The sequence below is a fragment of the Stegostoma tigrinum genome, chromosome 4, assembly GCF_030684315.1.
Source record: "Stegostoma tigrinum isolate sSteTig4 chromosome 4, sSteTig4.hap1, whole genome shotgun sequence".
Lineage (NCBI taxonomy): Eukaryota > Metazoa > Chordata > Chondrichthyes > Orectolobiformes > Stegostomatidae > Stegostoma > Stegostoma tigrinum.
This window is the reverse complement of record NC_081357.1, coordinates 8,199,876-8,222,997: the sequence shown is the minus strand read 5'-3', so window position 1 is coordinate 8,222,997 and position 23,122 is coordinate 8,199,876. Positions and strand designations below refer to the sequence as shown.

At 41.7% G+C, this 23,122-nt stretch overlaps 2 protein-coding genes across 3 annotated transcripts in view; one reads left to right on the top strand and one right to left on the bottom strand.

Moving 5' to 3' along the window:
• Nucleotides 1-15,272, bottom strand: part of brox (BRO1 domain and CAAX motif containing) — a 48,377-nt gene extending 33,105 nt beyond the window's left edge. Inside the window, exons 1-3 of the mRNA XM_048530833.2 lie at nucleotides 14,619-15,272; nucleotides 9,541-9,647; nucleotides 2,814-2,910 (exon numbers count right to left, since the gene is read on the bottom strand). Coding sequence (XP_048386790.1) covers nucleotides 2,814-2,910; nucleotides 9,541-9,647; nucleotides 14,619-14,719 — 305 coding nt within the window. The 5' untranslated portion in view covers nucleotides 14,720-15,272. The remainder of the gene's footprint in view (nucleotides 1-2,813; nucleotides 2,911-9,540; nucleotides 9,648-14,618) is intronic.
• Nucleotides 15,273-15,504: 232 nt separating this feature from the next.
• aida (axin interactor, dorsalization associated) overlaps nucleotides 15,505-23,122 on the top strand; it is a 61,385-nt gene continuing 53,767 nt past the window's right edge. Inside the window, exon 1 of one of the 2 annotated variants that reach the window (XM_059645129.1) lies at nucleotides 15,505-15,813. In XM_059645129.1, coding sequence (XP_059501112.1) covers nucleotides 15,736-15,813 — 78 coding nt within the window. In that variant the 5' untranslated portion in view covers nucleotides 15,505-15,735. The remainder of the gene's footprint in view (nucleotides 15,814-23,122) is intronic. The other variant, XM_048530834.2, reaches the window with a different exon arrangement.

Genomic DNA, 23,122 nt, shown 5'->3' with positions numbered 1-23,122 from the left:
ACCAGGTCAGTTTTCATGACTGTCTGGTAATTTCATGGTCACTGCCTCAAATATTAATTTTCTGTCATTCCAAATGTAATTTACTGAAATTAAATTTCCCAGTTGCCATGATGGGTGTTCAACTCAGGACACTGGATTACCAACCCAATAGCATGGTATGAGAGATAATGGGAACTGCAGATGCTGGAGATTCCAAGATAATAAAATGTGAGGCTGGATGAACACAGCAGGCCAAGCAGCATCTCAGGAGCACAAAAGCTGACGTTTCGGGCCTAGATGAAGGTCTGATGAAGGGTCTAGGCCCGAAACGTCAGCTTTTGTGCTCCTGAGATGCTGCTTGGCCTGCTGTGTTCATCCAGCCTCACATTTCATTAGCATGGTATGATTTCAGATTTGGGTAATATTAGCCAAGTAATATCCCAGACTGAAACCTGGATTGACTGACCAGAAGTTTACTATTGCAATTGGTTACTATGCAAGCACCTTCGCAAATGATTTCCAATATACCTTGCACAAAAGAACAGTGTATTACACACAAGAAGGAAAACTATTTTGCACCATAAATAAGCTTTTTGTAACAGTCATATTACAAAAAGCAGAAATAAAGATAGAAATAAGACCTTCTCATCCTCAACACCTTTATGGATATTCAAAACCTCATCAAAAGGTTTTATTTTCTAATTTCAAATTTCTTGTTCAATTTGCATTGTCGTACTTGGTTTCTTTCTGTTAAACTTTGGCATTCTCTCGATGCTATCGTTTTAGTTATCTTTGTTCAAAGGGTCCGTAAAATGCCAACAGGTCATTTACCTCTTAAGAGGTTTGTAGGATGCATTCCTCTCTGACATCTTAAAGCACTGTTTCCGGACCTTTTCTCTTATAACATCTAAGCTGCTCAAGACTTTTCTTCTGCCCTGACTGTTTGGAGACTGCCAAAACTGCACTGCTGCTCTTAGAGATCTTTTTCTATCTTAATAACCTGCTTCATTCTCTGAAAAATGCATGTACACTCACTGTTGTTTTTCTTCAAAAATTAAAAAGCACTGGTTCCATCTCTGATTTCCATTAGCATAGGGCACAAATAATTTTATTTTCTCCAATTTGCCTATAATTTCTGAAGCACTTAATTATTTCACTTCCATTTTAATTTAAACATAAGTCAGCACATTTCCAGACCACCTAGCATCATTCTCAGAACTCAAATGAAACTACAAATAGTTCCCTTGTTAACACATAATATAGAATTATAAATCAAGAACCTTCATCACACATATCCACCATGCTACTTATGAAACAGTAGAACGCAAAATATCTATTCTAAGAGCTGGAGAGTTCATCCCTCAGCCAATACATTTTCTGAAGCCAGCTTTGTTAAAGCAGATGATCTAGTCATTACATCATTGCTATTTTATTGGACCCAGCAGTGTGGAAACTGGCTGATACATTTCCAATGTCATACTTCAAACATTTTTCATTGGTTGTGGTTCATTTGGCATTTCCTGAGGTTTTGAAAAATGCTGCATAAAAACATCTCTCTTTCTGGAAAAAAGATCTGCAATGAACCTCCAACTATTTCATTTAGTATCAAAACCTCATTGATGAATAATAGCCACTTAAGTCAATAAATGTGTAACTGGAAAAGTGCAGCAGGTCAGACAGCATCTAAGGAGCAGGGAAGTCAACATTTCGGGCCGAGACCCTTTGTCAGGACCGGGGAAGGTAAATGGAGCCCAGAAATAACATCATCCTGTGACATTTCTGCCACCTACAACCAGACCCCACCACCAAAAAGATATTTCCCTCCCCACCACATGTCTGCTTTCCACAGGGACCATTCATTCCGCGACTCCCTCATCAGCTCCACACTCCCAACAACCCTTCCACCACACCTGGTACCTTTCCCTGCAACCACAGGAGGTTCAACACCTGCCTCTACACCTGCCCTCTTACCCCTATCCGAGGCCCCAAACAATCCTTCCGAATCCGGTAGAGATGCACATGCACTTCATCTAACCCCATCTACAGCATCCAGTGCTCTCGATGCAGTCTCCTCTATATCGGGGAGACCAAATCGGGGAGAATCAGGGACCAGTTCGCGGAGCATCTGCACTCTGCACATCCCAACCAACACAACTTTCCAGTTTCCATCCAATTTAATTCCCCCTCCAACTCACCTGATGACATGTCCATCCTTGGCCGCCTCCACAGTCAGAGCGAGGCCAAACGTAAACTGGAGGAACAACACCTCATATTTTGCCTTGGGAGCTTACAGCCCAATGGCCTGAATATTGACTTCACCAGCTTCAAAATCTCTCCACCTCCAACCTAACTCACCCACCCACTCCAACCTCCTCAGTGACCAGCCACACTAACCCCCTATCTGCATCACTAGCTTCAAAATCTCTCCACCCACAACCTGCATCCACCTATCTTCATCTCACCTACAACACCAACAACCACCCCATCTCCACCCCTGTCCCAAGTCCTGACAAAGGGTTTCAGCCCAAAATGTTGACTTCCCTGTTCCTTGGATGCAGTCTGGCCTGCTCTGCTTTCCCAGCTTCACCTTTACCTACTCTCGCTTCCTGCATCTGCAGTCCTTTCTGTCTCTCCAATAGTCGCTTGAATATTGGAGGTAAAATGAGACCCAAATGTACCATTGCAAGAAGTCAACACCTTCAGTCAAGGAGGGGCAAAAACAAAAAAACAGGTAATCACGAAGTTTACCCAATTTGGTCACCGTCATAAGAAGGTAAATCACCATTTCATCACATTTAAATCAACAGTAAACATACAATTATTAGGAGACACACCTTACAATATTTCCATGTAAAGTGTCAGTCCATTTGAAGTTCTGAATGAAACGCAGTTTGTTTTCTTGTGTTGTGCCATCCAAGGATGATATGAAACCTTAGGAAGATGAAAGGGTAGAAAAACCGAAAATGTGACAATCCACAATATAAGATCTTGCTTTCTGAGTTTTGTTTACTATGCTGACTCAAGTATTATAGTTGTTTTCTAATCAACCTGTTATGTTATGACACATCTCTAGAGCAGGTAGGACTTCAACCTGGACCTACTCAGAGGGAGGGATACTACCACTATACCACAAGAGGTCTCATTGAGAAATTCTATTGCTGTCTGCACAGGTGTAGTCACTAGTTGACAAGATAGAAGTTTATTCTTTAAATGTTTTAAAGGATGTCAACATTGCTGACCAAGTCAGCATTTGCTGCCCATTCCTATATGCCCTTGAATCAAGTAACATGTTAGCCCATTTCAGAGTGAAATTAAGGTCAATCATATTGCCATGGTTCTGGAGTCAAGTCACTTAGACCAGATAACGGTAGCAGGTTTCCTTCCTGAAGTACGTTAGTAAACCAGATGAATTTTACAACAATTGGTCATGATTATGGATAATAATGGAATAGTGTAGGTTAGATGGGCTTCAGATTGGTTTCACCAATCGGCGCAACATCGAGGGCCGAAAGGCCTGTACTGCATTGTAATGTTCTATGTTCTATTACTGTGATCAGCTTTTTATTCTAGATTTATTAGTTAAAACGTCACCAGCTGCTCTGTTACCCAGTTTAAACAGTGTTCCATAACATTAGCCTGGACCTTTGGTTTATCGATCCAGTGACATTACAACTGCACCACTATCTTCTCCTGTATAGCAAGCTCAGGTGCCAATGATTAAATTAGACATCAGATTCAGCAACACCTGGAGAAGAGAGGGTGGGGATATAGAGATCAAGTATGATCTGGTAGTTTGAGGCAAGTTTAGGGATTTATTTGGTCTTGAAGGATCAAAGATGATCTTTTGGGTCTTCCCTCATGCCAAACAAATTCTACACTTCATCTGCTTGGCAGATGCTCCAGTTGAGGAGAGGTCATGGGTTGGGGATGCTACTGAATAACCTGTCCTCCATCTTATAGATGTTACACATGGTTGCTATCAAACACCAATGACGGATGTTCTGAATGGTTTAGGTGGTGGAGGGTGTACTTTAACCAGACAGCTTGAGTTTTGTTGACAGTAGAAATTCTTCAGGGAATCAGGTGGCAAGTAATTCCCCAAAGGATTCCTCATCCTAACTTATTCCCACAGCAGCTGTGGTTCATCCAGTCCAAGTACTTTTAATCGCTGGCTGGATCAGCATTTATTGCACATTGCTAATTGCCCAGTAGGCAGTTAGGAGTCCATCTCACTGACGGAAATCACATGTAGGTCAGACCTGGTTAGGGTGGTAAGGATGACAGTTTCCTTTTCTACAGAACTTTAATGAACTGGATGGATTTTTCTGACAATTGACAATGGTTTCATTGTCATTATTGGACACTTAATACTAGATATTTCATTGAATTCAAATTCCACCATCTGCCATGACATAATTCAAACCCAGGTCTCCAGAACATTAGCTGGGTCTCTGGATTATAGTTCTGAAATGATACCACTAGGCCTACACCACACCCTGATGATGACAGTTATATAGAATCATAAACTCATACAGCTTGGAAACAGACCCTTTGGTTCAACCGGTCCATTCCGAACATAATTCCAAACTAAACTCATCCTACCTGCCTGCTCCTGGCACATATCCCTCCAAATCTTTGTTATTCATGTAATTATCCAAATGTCTTTTAAACATTGTAATTGTATCCACATCCACCACTTCCTCAAGAAGTTCACTGCAAACACGAACCACCCTCTGCGTAAAATATTTGCCTAGAATGTCTTTTTAAAAATCTCTCCACTCACCTTAAAAATGTCCCCTTGTCTTGAAAAGACAATGACCATTAACTCTATCTATATCGCTCATTTTTTTATAAACTTCTATCAAGACACCTCTCAACCTCTTACGCTCCAGTGAAAGAAGTTCCAGCCTATCCAGCCTTTCTTTATACCTCAAACCTTCCATAGCCGGCAACATCCTGATTAATCTCTTATGAACCCTCTCCAGCTTGATAATATCCTTCCTATAACTGGGCAACCAGAACTGGACACAGTATTCCAGAAGAGGTCTCACCAATGTCATGTACAAACTCAACTTGGCTTCCCACCTCTTGAGCTTGAAGGACTAAGCAATGAAGACAAGTGTGCCAAACACCTTTTTAAACAGCCTGTCTATATGTGACAAACTTCAAAGAATTATGTACCTGCAATCCTAGGTCCCTGGAATTATCTACCTCTAATCCTAGGCCCTACCATTAATTGCATAAGCCCTAACCTCATTTGTAACACCAAAATGCAATACCTCGCATTTATCCAGATCAAACTCCATCTGCCATTTTTCAGCCCATTGGTCCATTTGATCAAGATCCCTTTGTAATCTTAGAAAACCTTCTTCACTGTCTACTATGACACCAATCTTGGTCTCGTCTGCAAAGTTACTAACCATGCCTTCTATATTTTCATCCAAATTATTTAGATAAGTGACAAACAAAACAGACCCAAAACCAGTCTCTGTGAAATACTGATCATCGGCTTCCGGTCCGAAAAGCAACCCTTCACCATTACTCTGTTTCCTGCCATTAAGCCAATAATGTATCCAGTTGGCAGGCTCACCCTGTATCCTTTGCGACCTAACTATACTAATTATTGTACCATGCGGAACCTTGTCAAAGGCTTCTCTGAAATCCAAATAAACGTCATCTACTGCTCTGCCATCATCAATCTTTTTGGTAACTTCTTCAAAAAACATAATCAAGTTGGAGAGACATGATTTTCCACACACAAAACCATGCTGACTATCCCTAATCAATTTTTGCCTTTCTAAATGTCCATAAATCCTGTCTTTTACAATCAGCTCCAATAATTTAACCCCAATCGAAGTCAGACTCACAGGTCTATAGTTCTCCAGTTTCTCCTTACAACCTTTCTTAAACAAAGGTGCAACATTAACTACCGCTAAGTCATCAGATGCCTCATCTGTAGTTATAGATGATGCAAATATTTCTGCAAGGGGTCTCGTAATTTTGTCCCTTGCTTCCCATAACATTTTGGGATACATTTGATCGGGTCCCATAGAATTATCTACCTCTAAGATCTCCCATCAATGATGACTATCAGTGAACCAAAGTAATGACAGAATTGAGCACTGCATAATTTACTATACAATACAGCACAGAAACAGGACCTTTGGCTCAGCAAGCCTGCACCGATTTCTAATCCTTATTTCGACCCACCTGTTATTGTGCACGTGCAGTATCTATCCCTCTGCTTGTTCATGTTCTCGTGTCTATCAAGATCTTAAATGTTGCTAATGTGCCAACTTCCATCACCTCTACTGGCAGTGCTTTCCAGGCACCCACCACCTTCTGAGTGAAAACTTTTCACTGCACTTCTCCCCCAAAACTTGACCCCTCTCACCTTGATAACAAGTGTGAAGCTGGATAAATACAGCAGGCCAAGCAGCATCTTAGGAGCACAAAAGCTGACGTTTCAGGCCTAGACCCTCTCACCTTGAACCTGCGCTTCTTGTAGTTGACCTTTCCACCGTGGGGAAAAAGCTTCTGATTTGAACCCACCAACTTCTGCATCCAGTGCATCATCCTCTGCCACTCTACCACCTGCAATCCAACCCCATGACCAAAGAGATATTTCCCTCCCCACCCCTATCAGCCTCTTGTTGGGATCACTCACTCTGCGACTCCCTTGTCTGCTCCACATTCCCCACCTTCCCCAGCATCTTTCCCTGCAACCGCTGAAGGTGTTACACCTGCCCCTTCACCTCCCCTCTCACCTCCATTCAAGGCCCAAGGCAAACTATCCAAATCTGACAGGGGTTCACCAGTACATCCTCCAACCTGGTTTACTGTATTGGTTGCTCCCAATGTGGCCCCGTTTACGTTGGTGAGACCAAGCACAGACTCGGTGACTCTGTATACATCTGCGCTCTGTATGCTATAATCAATAATGCCTTCCAGGCACGAACCATTTCAACTGCCCCTCCCATTCCCTGGGCCTCCTCCAGTGTCACAATGGCACATCCACAAACTGGAGGAACAACAATATTCTGCCTCAAGAGCCTACAGCCCGATGGTCTCAACACGGAATTCACCAGTTTTAAAATCTCCCCACCCCTGTCCTCATCCCATGTCCAACACTCCCTCTCATCCCCACCTCCTTGACCTGATGCAACCTGTCCATCTTCTTTCCTCACCTTTCTCACTGAGTGATCTCCATTAACCACTACCTGCATCCACCTATCACCATCCCACCTACCTTTCCCCAGCCCCACCCCTCCTCCCTCTACACATTTCCCACCTCCTTCCCCCGTCCCAGTCCTGATGAAGGTTCCAATCCCAAACATTGACTTTCCTGCTCCTCTAATGTTACACTGACCTCTGGTTCCTTCAGCTGCACATTGTATTGACTCTGACTTCCAACATCTGCAGTTCTTGCTATCTAAGTGACTGTATCACAAAAAATGGCAGTTCTGCCATGTTATTGCATTCAATCTCACCAATCTACCTACCACATTCTACCAAATGTAGGCTCACTCTCCTTTCAATAAAAAATAGGTTAAGTATCAATTTAAACTGGATTCATATTCAGCCATTATTACTTTCCTGTAAGAAGAAACTTATGAGACACCAAAAGGAGACAGTTCTTCCCGATTAGGGGTGAAGGAAATAATTTACTTAGCTTAAATTCACAGCAGGATAAATCTGTTCAAATACAATTAGTTTAGTTACCTGATAGATCTGAGCAGGCTTCCAGTTCAAATGAGCAGGTCCAAGTACTTTTTAAACATTGAGAGGTCTCCTGCCTCAACTATTCTTCCAGGCAGTGCATTCCCAAACACACAACAATCTGTGTGAAAAAGTTTTCTCTCAAACCTCCTCTAAACTTCCTGCCTTTCATTTGAAAATAATGGCCCCTTAAATTGATACTTTGACTAAGGGAAACAGTTGCCTTCTATTTACCCTGTCCATGTCCCTCAATCTTATACACCTCTATCAAGTCCCCCTCAGGTTTCTCTCCTCTAAAGAAAACAATTCAAGTTTAACCAGCCTGTCTTCATAACTGAAATATTCCATCCGAGCATCCCCTTCAGTCAAATCATGTCGTCCTGTTGCATGGTGACCAGAACTGTACTCAATACTCCACTTGTGGTAATCAAAGTTCTTTGCAGTGGAACATGATCTCCCTACTCTTCTAATCTATGCCAAGCGTTCCACAATGCTTCTTAACACCCTATTAACTGGTCCTGCCACCTTCATGGATCTGTGGACAAGCACCACAAGATGCCTCTGTTCCTGAGTTTCCTAGAGTTGGCTGTTCATTGAGTGCTCCCTCATCTTGTCACTTCTTCGAAAGTACATCATTTCACATTTATCAAGGTGGAACACCATCTGCCACTGATCTGACCAATCTATTTGTAACCGAACAACTTCCTCCTTTGAAGTGTCATAACGTTCAAGGCCATGGGCCTCAAGCAGGGAAGTGGGACTAGTATAAGTAGTAGTATATTTTTGGTGGTAGACACAATGGGCTGAAGGGCCTCTTCTGTGCTGTATGATTCTATGATCCAGCATACATCTATCTGTATTTATATAAAACTAAAGGAGGAAAGCAGGCAGTAAAGTGGAGCTAAAGTCATATTTAGAGCATCCATAATTATACTGAGTTGTGAGCAGGCTCAATTGGCCAAATAGCCTACTCTTGTTACTATTTATTTTGATCTTAAAAGTTTTCATTTATACCACTCCTTTCACGGCTTCTGGAAGTTCAAACTTGCATCATGGCCAGGAAAGTACTCTTAAGATACGGTTACCATTATAATGAAGGAAGCAAGACAGTTTATGCATATTGATTCTCAAACAGAAATCTGAAGAGCCATCTCCTCTATTTTTGAGATGATTAAGAGATAATTCAATCAACATCACTAAAATACAGATTACCTAGTCATCATCACAGTGCTGCTTGTGGAAGTTTGCTGTGCAAAAACTGACCTCCACATTTCCCACATTAAAACAGTGACTACACTTGAAAATGTACTTCTTTGGCGGTTAAGCACTTTGATCCATCTGGTGACTGAAAGCTACAAAATATGTGTAAAATATTCAAAAAACTTCAGAAGGAAGAGCACATTATACAGCATTTTTTTTTACATCCTCCTAGTGCCCCTAAACATTTCATGGGCAATGCACAAATTTGAAATTTAGGGAAACACAGGACCCTACAAATAGCAGAGATCATAAGTTAGCTAACTATTTTGATGGCATTCATTAAGGGAGAATTTTTCTGTTCTTCTTCAAATAGTGCTAAGAAATCTTTCCATCCAGTTAAATGAGCAAAAGATAATTCAAAGAATGGTATTTTCGTCATGGCAGCTCTCTCTCAGTATTAAAGTGATTTATCAGTCTGGATTGTACTTGCAATACAGGAGAAGAGTTTGAACCAGAGATAAGAGTGCTAACTAAGTCAGGTTACCAAACTGATTAAAATCAGCACTCCACTCCTAGGTGTTACAAATCTAGTATAAATAATACTGCCAGTAGATCTGTGACATTCTTTAATTATATTTCTACCTTGTAAAAGAGAAAAATAAGCATCCATTGCATTTTTCATCATGTCCACGTTACAATTCACATCTGTGAATAACTCCAGAAGTTTCAGCCTTGTGCTTCTCAAGTCACTGAAAGACAAAACAAAATTGTATTACTAAATTTATAATTACCAACCTAGTATAAATATAAGACTACTTTACAGCACACTTCCATATAATATTAATGATTCTTGACCAGATCTTGACTCAAATGCCCTTTCAAATTACTATTTCAACTTCCATCATCAAATGTCAAACGTCTAACACCAACTATTTCTCCCTCCACACATCCGCCTATTACCAGCAACATTTTTAAAGATTTCCCATTTCCTGCACATCTAATATTTTGATTTTGTAACTGAAATCAGTTTGTGAACATTGTATGAGGCAACTCACATTTCATGAATGACTTAGTTGAATTATAATCATACAATTAAAGTATATTCATTTACTAATCTAACGTTATTCTGCTTATGTACTACCAATGCAGATCTTAGTAGTGTAACATCACCTGATTCTATTTAGCACCATTTGACTTTAAAAAAAGTACCATGGTTTTGCAAATAGGAATAACTTAATGCTTTAGAGTCACAGCTGTGAGACTGAGGGCTGTCTGTTTAGATTCAGACTGAGACTTCCAAAGTTAAATAAGACACTGGGCTCCAGGCTTGCTATCCCTTATCAAAAGTCCCTGTACTGGGGTGTTAGAAGTACAGCAATTTGATCAAGGTAGCCTTTGCATTATAACTAACTTTGTAACAACAACTTTGATTTTTCCAATTGTATAACCTTTCAGACTTGAACATACTCTGTATAACAACTTGTAAAATTAATATGTTCTTTACTATAAAGACTAACAAAGTGTTTTCAAGCAATCAAACACAGAAAAAAAAACTAATTCAAACAAATGACTCAAAGGGAAAACAATGACAGGCTCAGTGATAGGTAGGTGACTTAACAGGAGCTTGGCCAAATTAAATGATGATTGAGAAATGAGCTCAAGGATATCTGCTTTTGGTGACTAAAGGGCAAGTGTGGGAAGTTTGAAGTTCTCCTACCTCCAACTGTGAGAAGATGGCCCTTGAAGCATTGGAGAGACAGAGACCTGGTGTCAACATGCAGCCTAAGCTGAACCAGAAAGCAACAGCCGCAACATGCCTGCAAATTCGCTATCCTGCTTTAATACATATTTATGACCAAAGTAAAATTTCCCATGTTATTGCGCAAGTCTGTCTCCTGCTACCTTATTAAAGTCTCAAATGATCAAATTAATATTGAGTTTTGAGTTTAAATTAAATTAGACTTATAGCAACGGACAAAGGGTGCCATTCCTTGCATAGAAATTCAGTCACCATATCAGTCATTTCTTGGAATTTCATAATAAGACCAATTTCAGCAACGATCCGTTTTCATTCTCCCCGTCTACAACTGTGAATCCTGAATTAGGATTCATGGTCACGCTCCTGGCCTTCGACCGTGTTAATTCTGCAGTCTGCACACTAGTTCTGTAATCTTACAGTTAATCTTTCATCTTACCTATATCACACACCCAGTTATGTATACCTGCTTATGTTGGGATGGTTCAGATAATAATTACTACATGCAATTTCAGAGCAAAATTATAAGCAATGGGATTTCACATTGATTTCATGTTATTTTGCTTTATTTACAAAATGTTTATTTAAATTCTCAAATATTTGTCTAAATTTAAACCACAAGTGCTGTTACTGAATACATTAAAACAAGGAAAGTTACAGGCTCGAGTCCTGATTTTCAATTAGTTAGATGACATCAGATGGTTTCAAAGTGAGGGCATTACAACTTGCCTCCATGTTCCTGAGCTATGGCAGCAAGGCCAAGTCTCAGCACCAGTCACTGCTTGTTTCTTATCAATATTAATTGATATCTAATTCTGCTTCTAACAATCAAATCCTCTGTTAAACTGAAGTGTCTAGATTTAAAAGTCAACTGAGGGTTTGTTAGCATTTTTTCTGGCTCAAAGTCAGAAGCAAAAATTAATTGTTTCATTCCAGAGATGTTAGCACAAAAATCAAGGCTAATACCAACAGTGCGGTGACAGAGTGAAAAATATACTGGAGGAAGTATCTGCTTTTAAAGGAAACATTCAGCTGAGGCCCCACCTTCTTTCTCAATTGGATGCTAAAGATTTCACGATATGATTTTGAAGAAAAGCAGAGACATTTACCATGGGATCCAAGCCAATAATTTGGTACTCTATCAACATAGCAACAAAAGTAGGTCTTTATCCAACACACTGCTGCTTAACAGAGCTTGCTGTTTGCAAACTGACTGCTGCACTACATTCAAACAGTTAGTGCATTTCAAAAGTACTCTTATGATCTTTAAAGTTCTTTGGAACATTGAAGTTGTGTAAAGAGATGATACAAATGCAAGTTTTTATTTTATCTGGAAAGGAGAGCAACTGTTCCAAGGTGAAACTAGAGGATTTAAGAACCTCAAGAGTCTCACAGTATCAAAAGACTCTCCACACTATGAAGACCTTTAAACTGGACAAGGACTGTAGGTTCCACATGCAGTTGCCTATGTTGAATATGTATTGGTGCAGTCCTTGAATAAATCTGATGGAATATTCATTGCTAACCTGGATGGATGAAACTATTTCAGATGGACACCAAGATCAACTGTGCTTGCTGTATGTACCATTTACCAGCACTGTAGTAACTAGCCAAACTAATTCCAACAGCTCATGCCTTGCCTCTTAGTCCTCTTTTACACAGGATAAGTGCATCAACATCTTACCAGTTTTTTACTTCCAAATCAGAGATGATCCTGATTTGCACACGAATTGTCATTCCTTTATTTATCATGGCTTGATTCAAAACTGTAATTCACAACCTAACATGATCATCACAAGGTTGAAGTAGCTCAAGAAAGTAACCAACTTCCACAATTTCAGGGATATCAAGAGCTGACAATTATAACCTTGCCAGCATTGTCCATATTTCAACTGCCCTGATGATTAAAATTGTGTTACTCCCACACAGAAACTGTAATGTCCTTTCTTTCTTGAATGCTGTTACACCTGCTTTCTGCAGCTCTGCTTATAAAACAACACAATACTGACAACTTTTCGATTCTCCAGATGTCAGCGTGACTAGCAATGCTCATGTTGGAATTAAAAATTGAATTTGTATTCTGGATTACCAGTTGAATAACTATCAGCTCTCTATCATTCAGTAATGTACTAAACCACAGTATTCATTCTGGGCATCAGATAGTTTACTGCCATTTGAAATTAACTGGACTAATTTGAAAGTTGCTTTTTTTTCAGCAAAATTAGATAAACATACATAGAACACAGCGCAGTAAAGGCCATTCGGCCCTCGATGTTGCGCCAACCTATGAAACCAATCTGAAGCCCCTCTAACCTACACTATTCCAAGTAGTTCACATTGAGGTGAACAAGATCTTTAAAAACAATACCCCAAGCAGCAGTTGATGCAAGCCTTCTTGCCTTAAATACCTCTCCCTATTCCTAGAAATCGTCACTTCGTATTTGAAAAGGTGAACAAATACAAAGTGAGAAAACAACAACACACATCTTTCCATTTTGGTCAATGCTTTACACTTATAAACAGTTTGATATGTATTTATGTTTCAAAATAACAACCTTATCTGTGTTAAGAAACTCAACTTTCTGAAATTGAAATCTTAGTAACCAACTACCACAATTTCAGAATGTTAAAAATTGACCTGAAAGAAACTGAAAATATAACTTGATGGATGACAGTTTCACCCATTTCAAGTAGCAGTAGTTCTTCTTTCCTAATATTTTATTCTCTGAATTCATTCAACAAATTATACCTCAAATATCTGATACACCTAATAGTAGATTTCATATCTGAAAAATTGAAGAACTAAAGTCAAGATTACTGCATTTGGGAAAAGGTGTATGCCATGAGGTCTGGCAGCAAATTTGCAAACCACAAGGGGTCAGTTTTTAGAACAGAGAAGGGACCTGATTGACATCAGATGGGGCACACACAGGATGGATAGAATGCTGTTGCTACCCTTAGTTGATAGGGCAATAAAGAGCAGGCATAACTTTAAGGTGAAAGGGAGGAAGTTTAGAGGGTAGTTAAGGATTTTATTTTCACCCAAAATGTGGTGTGAGTCTGAAATGCATTGCCTGGGAGGGTAGTTGAGACAGGAAACCACACAATCTTTAAAAAGTACTTGGGGGAAAGCACTTGAAACTTCAGAACATTTAAGGCTATGGGCCGAGTGCTGATATAGAGGAGCTTCTTGTCAACGTTGATGAGATGGGCCGAAATGCCTCTTCTGTAGTGTATGATTCTACGATGACCAAAAAAAAACAGCAAATCTAACTCAAATGTTGGAAAGGTCAAAAACCAGAGAGCACAGATTTGTAAGATGCAGTGGGGATACGAGGGAAAAACCTCGTCGCCACACAGAACGGGGCTAGGATCTGGAATGCGCTGCCTGAAAGGGCGATCAAGGCAGATTCAACAGAAATAAGAACTTGTACTGGTACAGCAGGGAAAGTGAGGCGAATGTCACTAGGTGAACCAAAGAACTGTGGATGCTGTAAATCAGGGGAAAAAAGGAACAGGAATTGCTGGAAAAACTCAGCAGGTGTGACAGCATCTGTGGAGAGAAAGAAACCAAAGTTAACCATTCCTCAGGGCCACTGGACCCGAAACGTTAACTCTGATTGCTCTTCACAGATGCTGCCAGACCAGCTAAGCTTTTCCAGCAATGTTGACTTTTTGACACCAGACGAACTGTTCCTTCCGGGAGCCAGCAGACACACTGGGCTAAGAACTCCGTTCTGTGCCGTAAACACTCCACGATTGTAGGATTTTAACCTACTGTGGGCCTAAGTCAATCCGTCAGGACAGGAGAAATGGGCAAAGGAAGTTAGCATGTTTATTTTTAATGCTGAGTGTCTTAATACACCCTGCTAGTATCCTCAGAAGGGGAGGTGGAGAGGCAGGTCGGACTCTGCGTCGGCGAAGTCAGTGGTACATTTGAAGGGCCTGGGCATTTAAACCTTACTTGCAGATCTTCGCCGCGGCGGTGTTCGTGGCAACTCCGTAAAAGTTGAAGGAAACCGGGGCCGTCGCCTTCAGCGGGTTCCGATGAAACCAGTGCGTCATTGTCGTTTACCGACTGGATGCAGAACGAAGCTGCCTGCTTCAAAATACTGTGTAGATCGGGATGGGGGGGGGGGGGGTGCGGAGGGGAGGAAAGAGAGGGCGAGAGGCCTACTCCAACACACCGAGACCGGGAGGAGTGCGAGCGGCCTGTCTCTGCACACCGGGACTGGAGGAAGAGGACGCGGCAGCCTGTCTCCACACACCGGGACTGGAGGGATGGCCTCTCACAGTGGCTCGGGAGAAGTGGGTATCGGGTACATCGGGACCGGGCTGACACCGGGGAGTTTCGGTTGGACGCTGGTAGAAGCCGGAAACCAGGAACAGCTCGAGGGAGACTGCGCGCTGACGTCAATCGCTCTCCTGGAGATCACATCCTCCAGTTAGACAACTGAATGCTGATACTCTCCTTGTAATTTTCTTTTCATCTTCGACGAATTCTCCGAAACCGTTCCGCCTGCCTTTGTTTTTGATTTTTTAAAAATATAATAAAAGCTTATCACGGGGTGCCCATTGCCGGACGATATCTCCGCCCTTCTCAGCTTCAGCAGACGTAATTGGGGAAATACAGCATTCTGATTGGCTGAGGGACCCTGGGCGCGCGGCCTGGCGGTTACCTCATCTCAACGTTCACGTCATGCGCCCGCTCGTTGATTGCGCAGTGAGCCAGTCAGATGGAGAAGACGGTGAACGGGCGGCACGGACAGCCAATCAGACCCGGAGGAAGTCCGGTGGGCGGGGATCGGAGGTGGGGCGACCCGTGTTGATCCGCCATCAGGTTCGGGTTCAGGGCCTTTCTTGTTGCCTCCTCCTCCTTTGGCTCGGATTGCACACAGAGCCCAGATGGGCTTGGTCAGGAGCTGGGTCTGGTACTGGTTGGAGGCTGTGACTTGAGGCACAATGTTAGGCGAGGAGTAGTTTACAAACCGAGTCCAAATGTTGACTTGATGCTATTTGGAGCGACAATATATATTTTAAACACTTAAAAGAATGACTGATATTAATAAAACAGTACAAAAATGGCACGCAAGTTTCAAAAAAGGTACAGACTTCGATTCCTGGGGACAGTTAGTGGAAGCTATCGACGAGTACCGAATGTGAGTCATTATTAATCCTGTTACATAAACCGTTTGAGTTGTTACTGAGCAAACTTTTTCTGAAAAAAAAATTATTTCGACGTAGAAAGTTTAAAGAAAAATACTGGAGGTAGCGCCAGTCTTTGGGCTTTAAACTGCCAGGGGAGCTTGCACAGTTCATTCTGCATCCACACCCTCTTTTGTTATGGGTGGAGACAGCAGGATATGTTGATGCTTGTTCTGTTTTGGACGAGAATAGTTAGTTTTTTTTTGCCTTGTTTTGTTAAAATGTTTCTTGGTGAAAAGCTTCAGCTCACCATGTTTCATTATTTCAGCAAGACAAAGTAGAAAATAAAATTGAAATGCATTCTGCTGGTTGGATATGGTTATATTTTCCCTGCATCAGAGACACAGACAACCTTGGTGTTGCCAAGAGTTTAACTGCCTTCTGGTTGGGGTACTCTGGAATGACTTATGTGCTTGACTTTTCTAAACTTTGTGACAGCGTTTCTGGTCTCTTGTTCTGAAGAGTTGCCTAAATGCACAATTTATTTAACAGTTGTGTGGTGGCTGCTGGCATCAACTGCATCCCTACTAATACAAATTCATGCTCCATCAATGTGTGGATGTTGCAAGTGAAAACAAAATGCTATCAGAATAAAATTGGAAGTTGTGGTGAGTGCAAGGGGTATAATTGAGGTATTAAATTTTTAATTTATTTGTGGGGTGTGGGTGATTTTGGTTGGCCAGCATTTATTGCTTGTTCTAGTTGTCTTTGAGAAGTTGTCAGTGAGCTTCCTTCTTGAACTTCTGCAGTTCGTATACTGTAGGTGTACCCACAATTCCATTAAAGAAGGAATTCCAGAATTTTGAACTGCAATAGTGAAGAACTGGTGATTATGTTTCCAAGTCAGGCTGGTGAGTGGCTTGGAGAACTTGCAAGTGGTGGTATTCCTACTTATCTGTTCCCCTTGTCAATCCAGTTGGAACTGGTCATGGGTTCGTAAGGTGATGTCTAAGGATCTTTGACAAATTTCTGCAGTGCATCTTGTACATAATAGCAACAGTGTGTACTGAACAATGATGGTGAATGTGGTACCACTCAAGCAGGCTGCTTTGGCTTGGATGGTGTCAAACTTTGAGAGTTAGAATGTAGAACATAGAACAATACAGTGCAGAACAGGCCCTTCGGCCCTCGATGTTGTGCTGACCTGTGAACTAATCTAAGCCCCTCCCCCTACACTATTCATCATTATCCATATGCTTATCCAAGGACTGTTTAAATGCCCCTAATGTGGCTGAGTTAACTACATTGTCAGGCAGGGCGCTTCATGCCCTTACCACTGTCTGAGTAAAGAAGCTGCCTCTGACATCTGTCTTAAATCTATCACCCCTCAATTTGTAGCTATGCCCCCTTGTACAAGATGAAGTCATCATCCTCGGAAAAAGACTGAGTTGTTGGAGCTGCACCCATCCAGACGAGTAGGTTGTATCCCATCTCAATCCTGACTTGCGGCTTGTAGATAGTAGGCAGGCTTTGGAGAATCAGGAGGTGAGTAACTCGCAGTAGTATTCGTAGCCTGTGACCACCTCTTGTAGCCAGTGTGTTGATGTGTTCGAGTCCAGTTGAGTTTCTGGTCAACAGTAACCTCCAGGATGTTGATGGGGCATTCAGTAATGGTAACCCCCTTAAACGTCAAGGATTAGGGTTGTGGGTTCTCTCTTATTGGAGATGGTCACTGCCTGATGTGAATGTTGCTGCTTTTCACAAAAGATGATGCAATTTAAGCCATGGTGAAACGTGAGGTAATGCATATGCTAGAGGTTTCAAGATTGAAGATGGATTGTACTCTGTTAAAATTTGAATGAATCAGAATTGAGTGAAGCACAAAAAGATGTTTGAGGAAAGCAAGTGTGGAAATTGTAGAGGCACTGGTTGCAATTTTCCTGCAATCCTTGTTCAAAAAAACTGCAAAGATGGGCCCAGTAACTGAAGATCAGCAGTTTGACCTCAATGTTTAGAAAGCATTTAGAAGTGATAATTGGGGACTAAACTGAAAATCCACAGTGTGGAGTTGGAGGGACGCAGCAGGCCAGGCAGTATCAGAGGAACAGGAAAGTTGACATTTTGGGTTGGCACCCTTCTTCACAACTGAAGAGGGGGAGCCAAAGCGTCAACTTTCCTGCTCTCCTGATGCTTCCTGGCCTGCTATGTTCCTCCAGCTCCACACTGTGTTATCTCTGACTCCGGCATAGGCAGTTCTTCTTAGTGTCTCCAAGTCATTTGGAAAAATGAGTTAATTAAGGAACCCAACAAGGATTTCTTAAGGACAGCTTGTGTTAAACTGTCTTGGAGTTTTCAGATGAGAAAACAAGTTCTGTGTTGATGAGGTCTACTTAAGCTTCCAAAAGATATTTGATAAAGCCCCTCATGTGACTTGTGACTTGGAATGTAGAGGACAACTGTAACCTGGGAATGAAGTTAGCTGAGTGACAGAAATCAGAAATGATGCACAATTGTTTGAATTCATTGAAAGTTTGATTGAATTCCTTCAAAGTCAGTTAATCCCTGCTTTTCTGGAAGTATTAATAAAGTTGATCCTAATATACAGGGCAAATTTCAAAATTTGCAGTTAGTAGGAAACTTAGAAGCATTATGAAGAGTGAGCGAAATAGCTTTGAACTGGGTCAAAACCCTGGAACTCCCATCTTAACAATACTGTGAGTGTACTTGCCAGTGAATGGACGAGTTCAATAAGGCAACTCATAATCACTCTTCAGGGCCAATTAAGGATGGATGTAATGCTTTCCTTGCTAATTATACCCACATCCTGTGAATGAATTGAAGTAAAAACAGTGGAATAGGTGGATAAGTGGCAAGTGAATTCTAATGCAGAGAAATTAGATCACATGGAATAGGGGGAGATCTAGCCATTTGGATACAGAACTGCCTCGGAGGTAGAAGACGGGGTGATGGGTTACTCTTCAAACAGGAGGCTTGTCACCAGCACTTGCCATGAGAATGATGCAGGGTGCACTGCTTTTTGTCATTTTTATATAAATGAGTTAGTTTTCAGATGACCCCAAAATTGGAGGTGTAGTGGACAGCGAAGAAAGTTACCTCCAAATACAACGGGATCTTGATCAGATGGGTCAATGTGCTGAGGAGTGGCAGATGGAGTTTAATTCGGATAAATGTGAGGTGCTGCATTTTGGAAAGGCAAATCAGGGCAGGATTTAGACACTGATGGCAAGGCCCTGGGGAGTGTTGCTGAACAAAGAGACCTTGGAGTGCAAGTTCATCAGCTCCTTGAAAGTAGAGTCACATGTAGCTAGCATAGTGAAGGCTGTGTTCGGTATGTTTGCCTTTTTCAGTCAGCGCATTGAGTATAGGAGTTGGGAGGTCACGTGGTTGTATAGGATATTGGTTCGGACACTTCCTTTATTTGTCCACAAGATGAGGGTTTTGCTGGCTAGGCCAGGTTAGGATGGTAGTTTCTTTCCCTAAAGGAAATTAGTGAACCAGATGGGTTTTTCCAACAGTCATCGTTAGATTCTTAATTCCAGATATTTTATTGAATTCAGATTTCATCATCTGCCATGACTGGATTCAAACCTGGGTCCCCAGAACATTATCTGTGTCTCTGGGTTAACAGTCCAGCAATAATACCACTTGGCCATCGTTGCAGGTTTCAAAACCCTGTCCTTCCCAGGCTTCTTGTCTCCTGTACCTCCGTGTAGATTGTACCCTTTGTAGTTCACTTTATACTGGCTGTCTCTTTTTCCTACCAAAATGAATCATTTCACGCTTACAGCCATGGAAATATACAGAATGGAAACAGATGAGTTGGACCAAAGGGTCTATGTTGACCAAATAACCTAAATAAATCTAGTCCATTTGCCAGCATTTAGCCCATATCCCTTTAAACTTTCCTATTTATGTACCCATCCAGATGCCTTGTACATGTTGTAATTGTACCAGCTTCCACCACTTCCTGTGGCAGCTCATTTCCATACACGCACCACCCTCTGGAAAAAGTTGACCCTCAGGTGCCTTTTAGATTTTTTTCCCCCCTCTCATCTTAAACCTATGTCCTCTACTTTTGGATGCCACCACACCAGAGGGCAAACCTTGTCTCTTTACCCTACCTATGTCCTTCATGATTTAATAAGCCACTGCAAGATTACTCCTCAGTCTCCGATGCTGTAGGGAAAATAGCCCCAGCCTATTCAGCCTCTCCCTGTATTTCAAAACCTCCAACCCTGACAATATCCTTGTTAATCTTTTCTGAACCCTTTCAAGTTTCACCACATCATTCCCATGGCAGGGAGACCAGAATTGAGCACAGTATTCCAAAAGGGGAGGCAATGGCCAAGTGGTATTAATTGCTGGACTGTTAATCCAGAAACCGAGACTCTTAACTGCCCTCTGTGCAATTAGGGATGGGTAATAAATGCTGCCTAGCCAGGGATACTCTCATCTCGTGAATGAATAAAGAGTAAATCCTAGGGTTTAGGGGCATAGAGTTCAAAAGCTAGGAGTAAACAATAAATTTGTTGCCCTCAGCTGGACCGTAGCATGTCCAGTTCTAGGCGCAACAATTTCGGAAGGATGTGAAGGCACATAGAGAATACAGAAAGAGTTCAAATTGTTTCAGGCTGAGACAGTTCAGTTATGCAGGTAGATTGTATTGGTTGACACAGCTTTCCTTGGAGGAGAGAAGATTGAGGGGAGATTTAACACATGGGGGGCTAGTTACTCAGTTGGCCTGATGGCAGTGATGCAGGAGGAAGCCAGCAGTGTGGGTTCAATTCCCTACCAGCTGAAGTTACCATAAAAGACTCTGAACCTCTCCTCGCCTGAGGAATGGTGACCCTCTGGTTAAATCTCTCAAATAAGAGAGGAGTCCTGTGGTTTGGTAAGACTATGGCAACTTTAAGCAAATTTATTCGAAATTGTGAAGGTTCTGGGTCAACTGTTCCAACTGGTTGTAGGATTGAGAACCAGAGGAGCACAAGCTTAGGGTAACTGGCAAAAGAAGTAGCAATGCTGCCACAAGGGAAAACTTCTCAAGAGTGCTTAATATCTGGATAACACTAACGGAAGCAGGGTGAATAAAGGCATTTAAGAGGGATTTAGGTACTTAGCTGAAAAGGAAGCACATGTAGGGCAGAGAAGTGGCAATTATTAAATTGCAATGTCGGTGAACCAGGGACAAGTCTGGCCAGATGATCATCTCCTGTGTTGCCACCATTCTGTGATTCTGAAATGTTTTGTGGACTTCACTTTCAGGAGAAAGAAAATGTGGTCGTGAAGAGTTATGATTTCTTGCTAGGGTTTATAATGTTTGTATTGGCTTACATTTCAACCCTGAGCAATTGTTTTAAAAGGTATGAAATTGTCAGGCTGTTACCAAGCATGAGTTTAACAAGTTTATGTCAAAAGTGTTGCTGTTATTCCTTGTTGTGGCTGGAGCCTTTCATAACACATCTGTACTGACTAGCCTCTAAGGTGTTTTCCTCAAAACAGGAAATGGGTGTGTAACTTTTGCAGGAAACAGTCTTAGTGGACTATTCCTGGAAATGTCCTCCAAGAGATTTGCTACTATATGTTTTTACTTTATTGGTTAATTATAGATTTGTCCTTAGAAAAATGGGTGTCTAATAGGATTCATAATTCAAATTTTTGGAAACTGGAGGAAGAGGGAATGTGTACCAAGTTTTTGTTTTGCTACTTATTTTCTCCCTTTGAGTCCTGACAATGTCGATTCATTGTTTGGTTCCTTATCCATGGATATGAGCGTCAGTAGGATTTACACTGTCAAAGGTAAGGTGAGAATGACTGTCCTTGATGTAAGGCAGCATTTTTGACTGTGTGTCATGAAGGAGTTTGATGTCATTGGGAAATGGGGAAAAGCTCCATTGCTTGGAGTCATACCCAATACGGAAGAAGGTGGTTGTGGTTCGCAACCTTCCCTGTAATAACTACTTTGCGGTCTGAGGGGCATACGTGGCAGTGGCTTTTGCAAGCGGGAAACAATGTGAGCATGCCAAACAGCATTTGCCAAAAGTTGGCAAATAGAGTATGTGGGAAAATGAGAAGAAGTTCATTTTGGAAGAGGGAACAAAAGAACAGTATTTAAACAGAAGAAAAACTGCAGAAAGCTGCAACACATAGGGCCTTTGAACGGGGGTACTGGAGTGCGAAACACAGCTAGCACAGGTAATCAGGAAGGCTAATGGAATGTTTCATACTGTGAGCAGTTTCAGTTCCCTTATTTAAGGAAAGATATTTCGTCGGAGGTGTTTCAGAGAAGGTTGACGAGGATGGTCCTTTGTATGAGCAAAAACTAAACAACTTGGTACTCGACTCATTAGAGTTTAGAAGAATAAGAGGTATATTTTATAGGATTCTTCAGGGGCTTGACTGGGTAAATGCAGAGAGGATGTTGCCCCCCTGACTTTAGGTCCAGACTGCATAGTCTGAGATTAAAAGGGCACTAACACAAGAATGAGATGAGGAACTTCTCAGAGGATTGAGGCGCTTTGGAACTCTTTGCTACAGAGAGCTGATGGGGCAAAGGCCTTGTGTATATTTAAGGCTGAGACAGATTCTGGATCAGTAAAGGAATGATGATTGTGGGGAAAGGGCAGGTAAGTGAATGTGAGGAAAGTTGGAGACAATGATCCTATTGAATGGTAGACCAAGCTTGAGGGACAGAATGGCCACCTACTGTGCATATTATGGTCTTATAATCTTATGTTTTCAAGAGCTGTCACTTTCACCTCACCTCACCTCTGGATTTGAGCTCTTTTGTCCACGTTTGAACCAAGGTTATAATGAGATGAGGAGCTGAATGGCTCTGGCAGAATCCAAACTGGGCCTCACTGAGCAGGTTGTTGCTGAGCAGGTGCTGCTTGATAGCACTGTTGATGATGCTTTACTGATGATCAAGAGTAAACTGATGGGGTGGTAATTAGCTGGGTTTTTTGTGTACAGGACATTCCTGGGCAATTTTCTACATTGTCAGGTGGATGTCAGTGCTGTAGCTGCGCTGGAAATGTTTGGCAAGAGGAGCAGCAAGTTCTAGAGCACAAGTTATCAGTACTATTGCCAGAGTCCCATTATCTCTTGTCAGGACCTGTAGCTTTTACAGTATCCAGTGCGTCCAACCATTTCATGATATCATCTGGAGTGAATTGAATTGGCTGAAGATGGCCATACGTGACACTGAGGACCTATGGCAGTGGTTGAGAGATCACCCACTTGGCAGCTCTGGCTACGGATTGTTGTGAATGCTTCAGCCTTATTTTTTAAGCTCTGTAATGA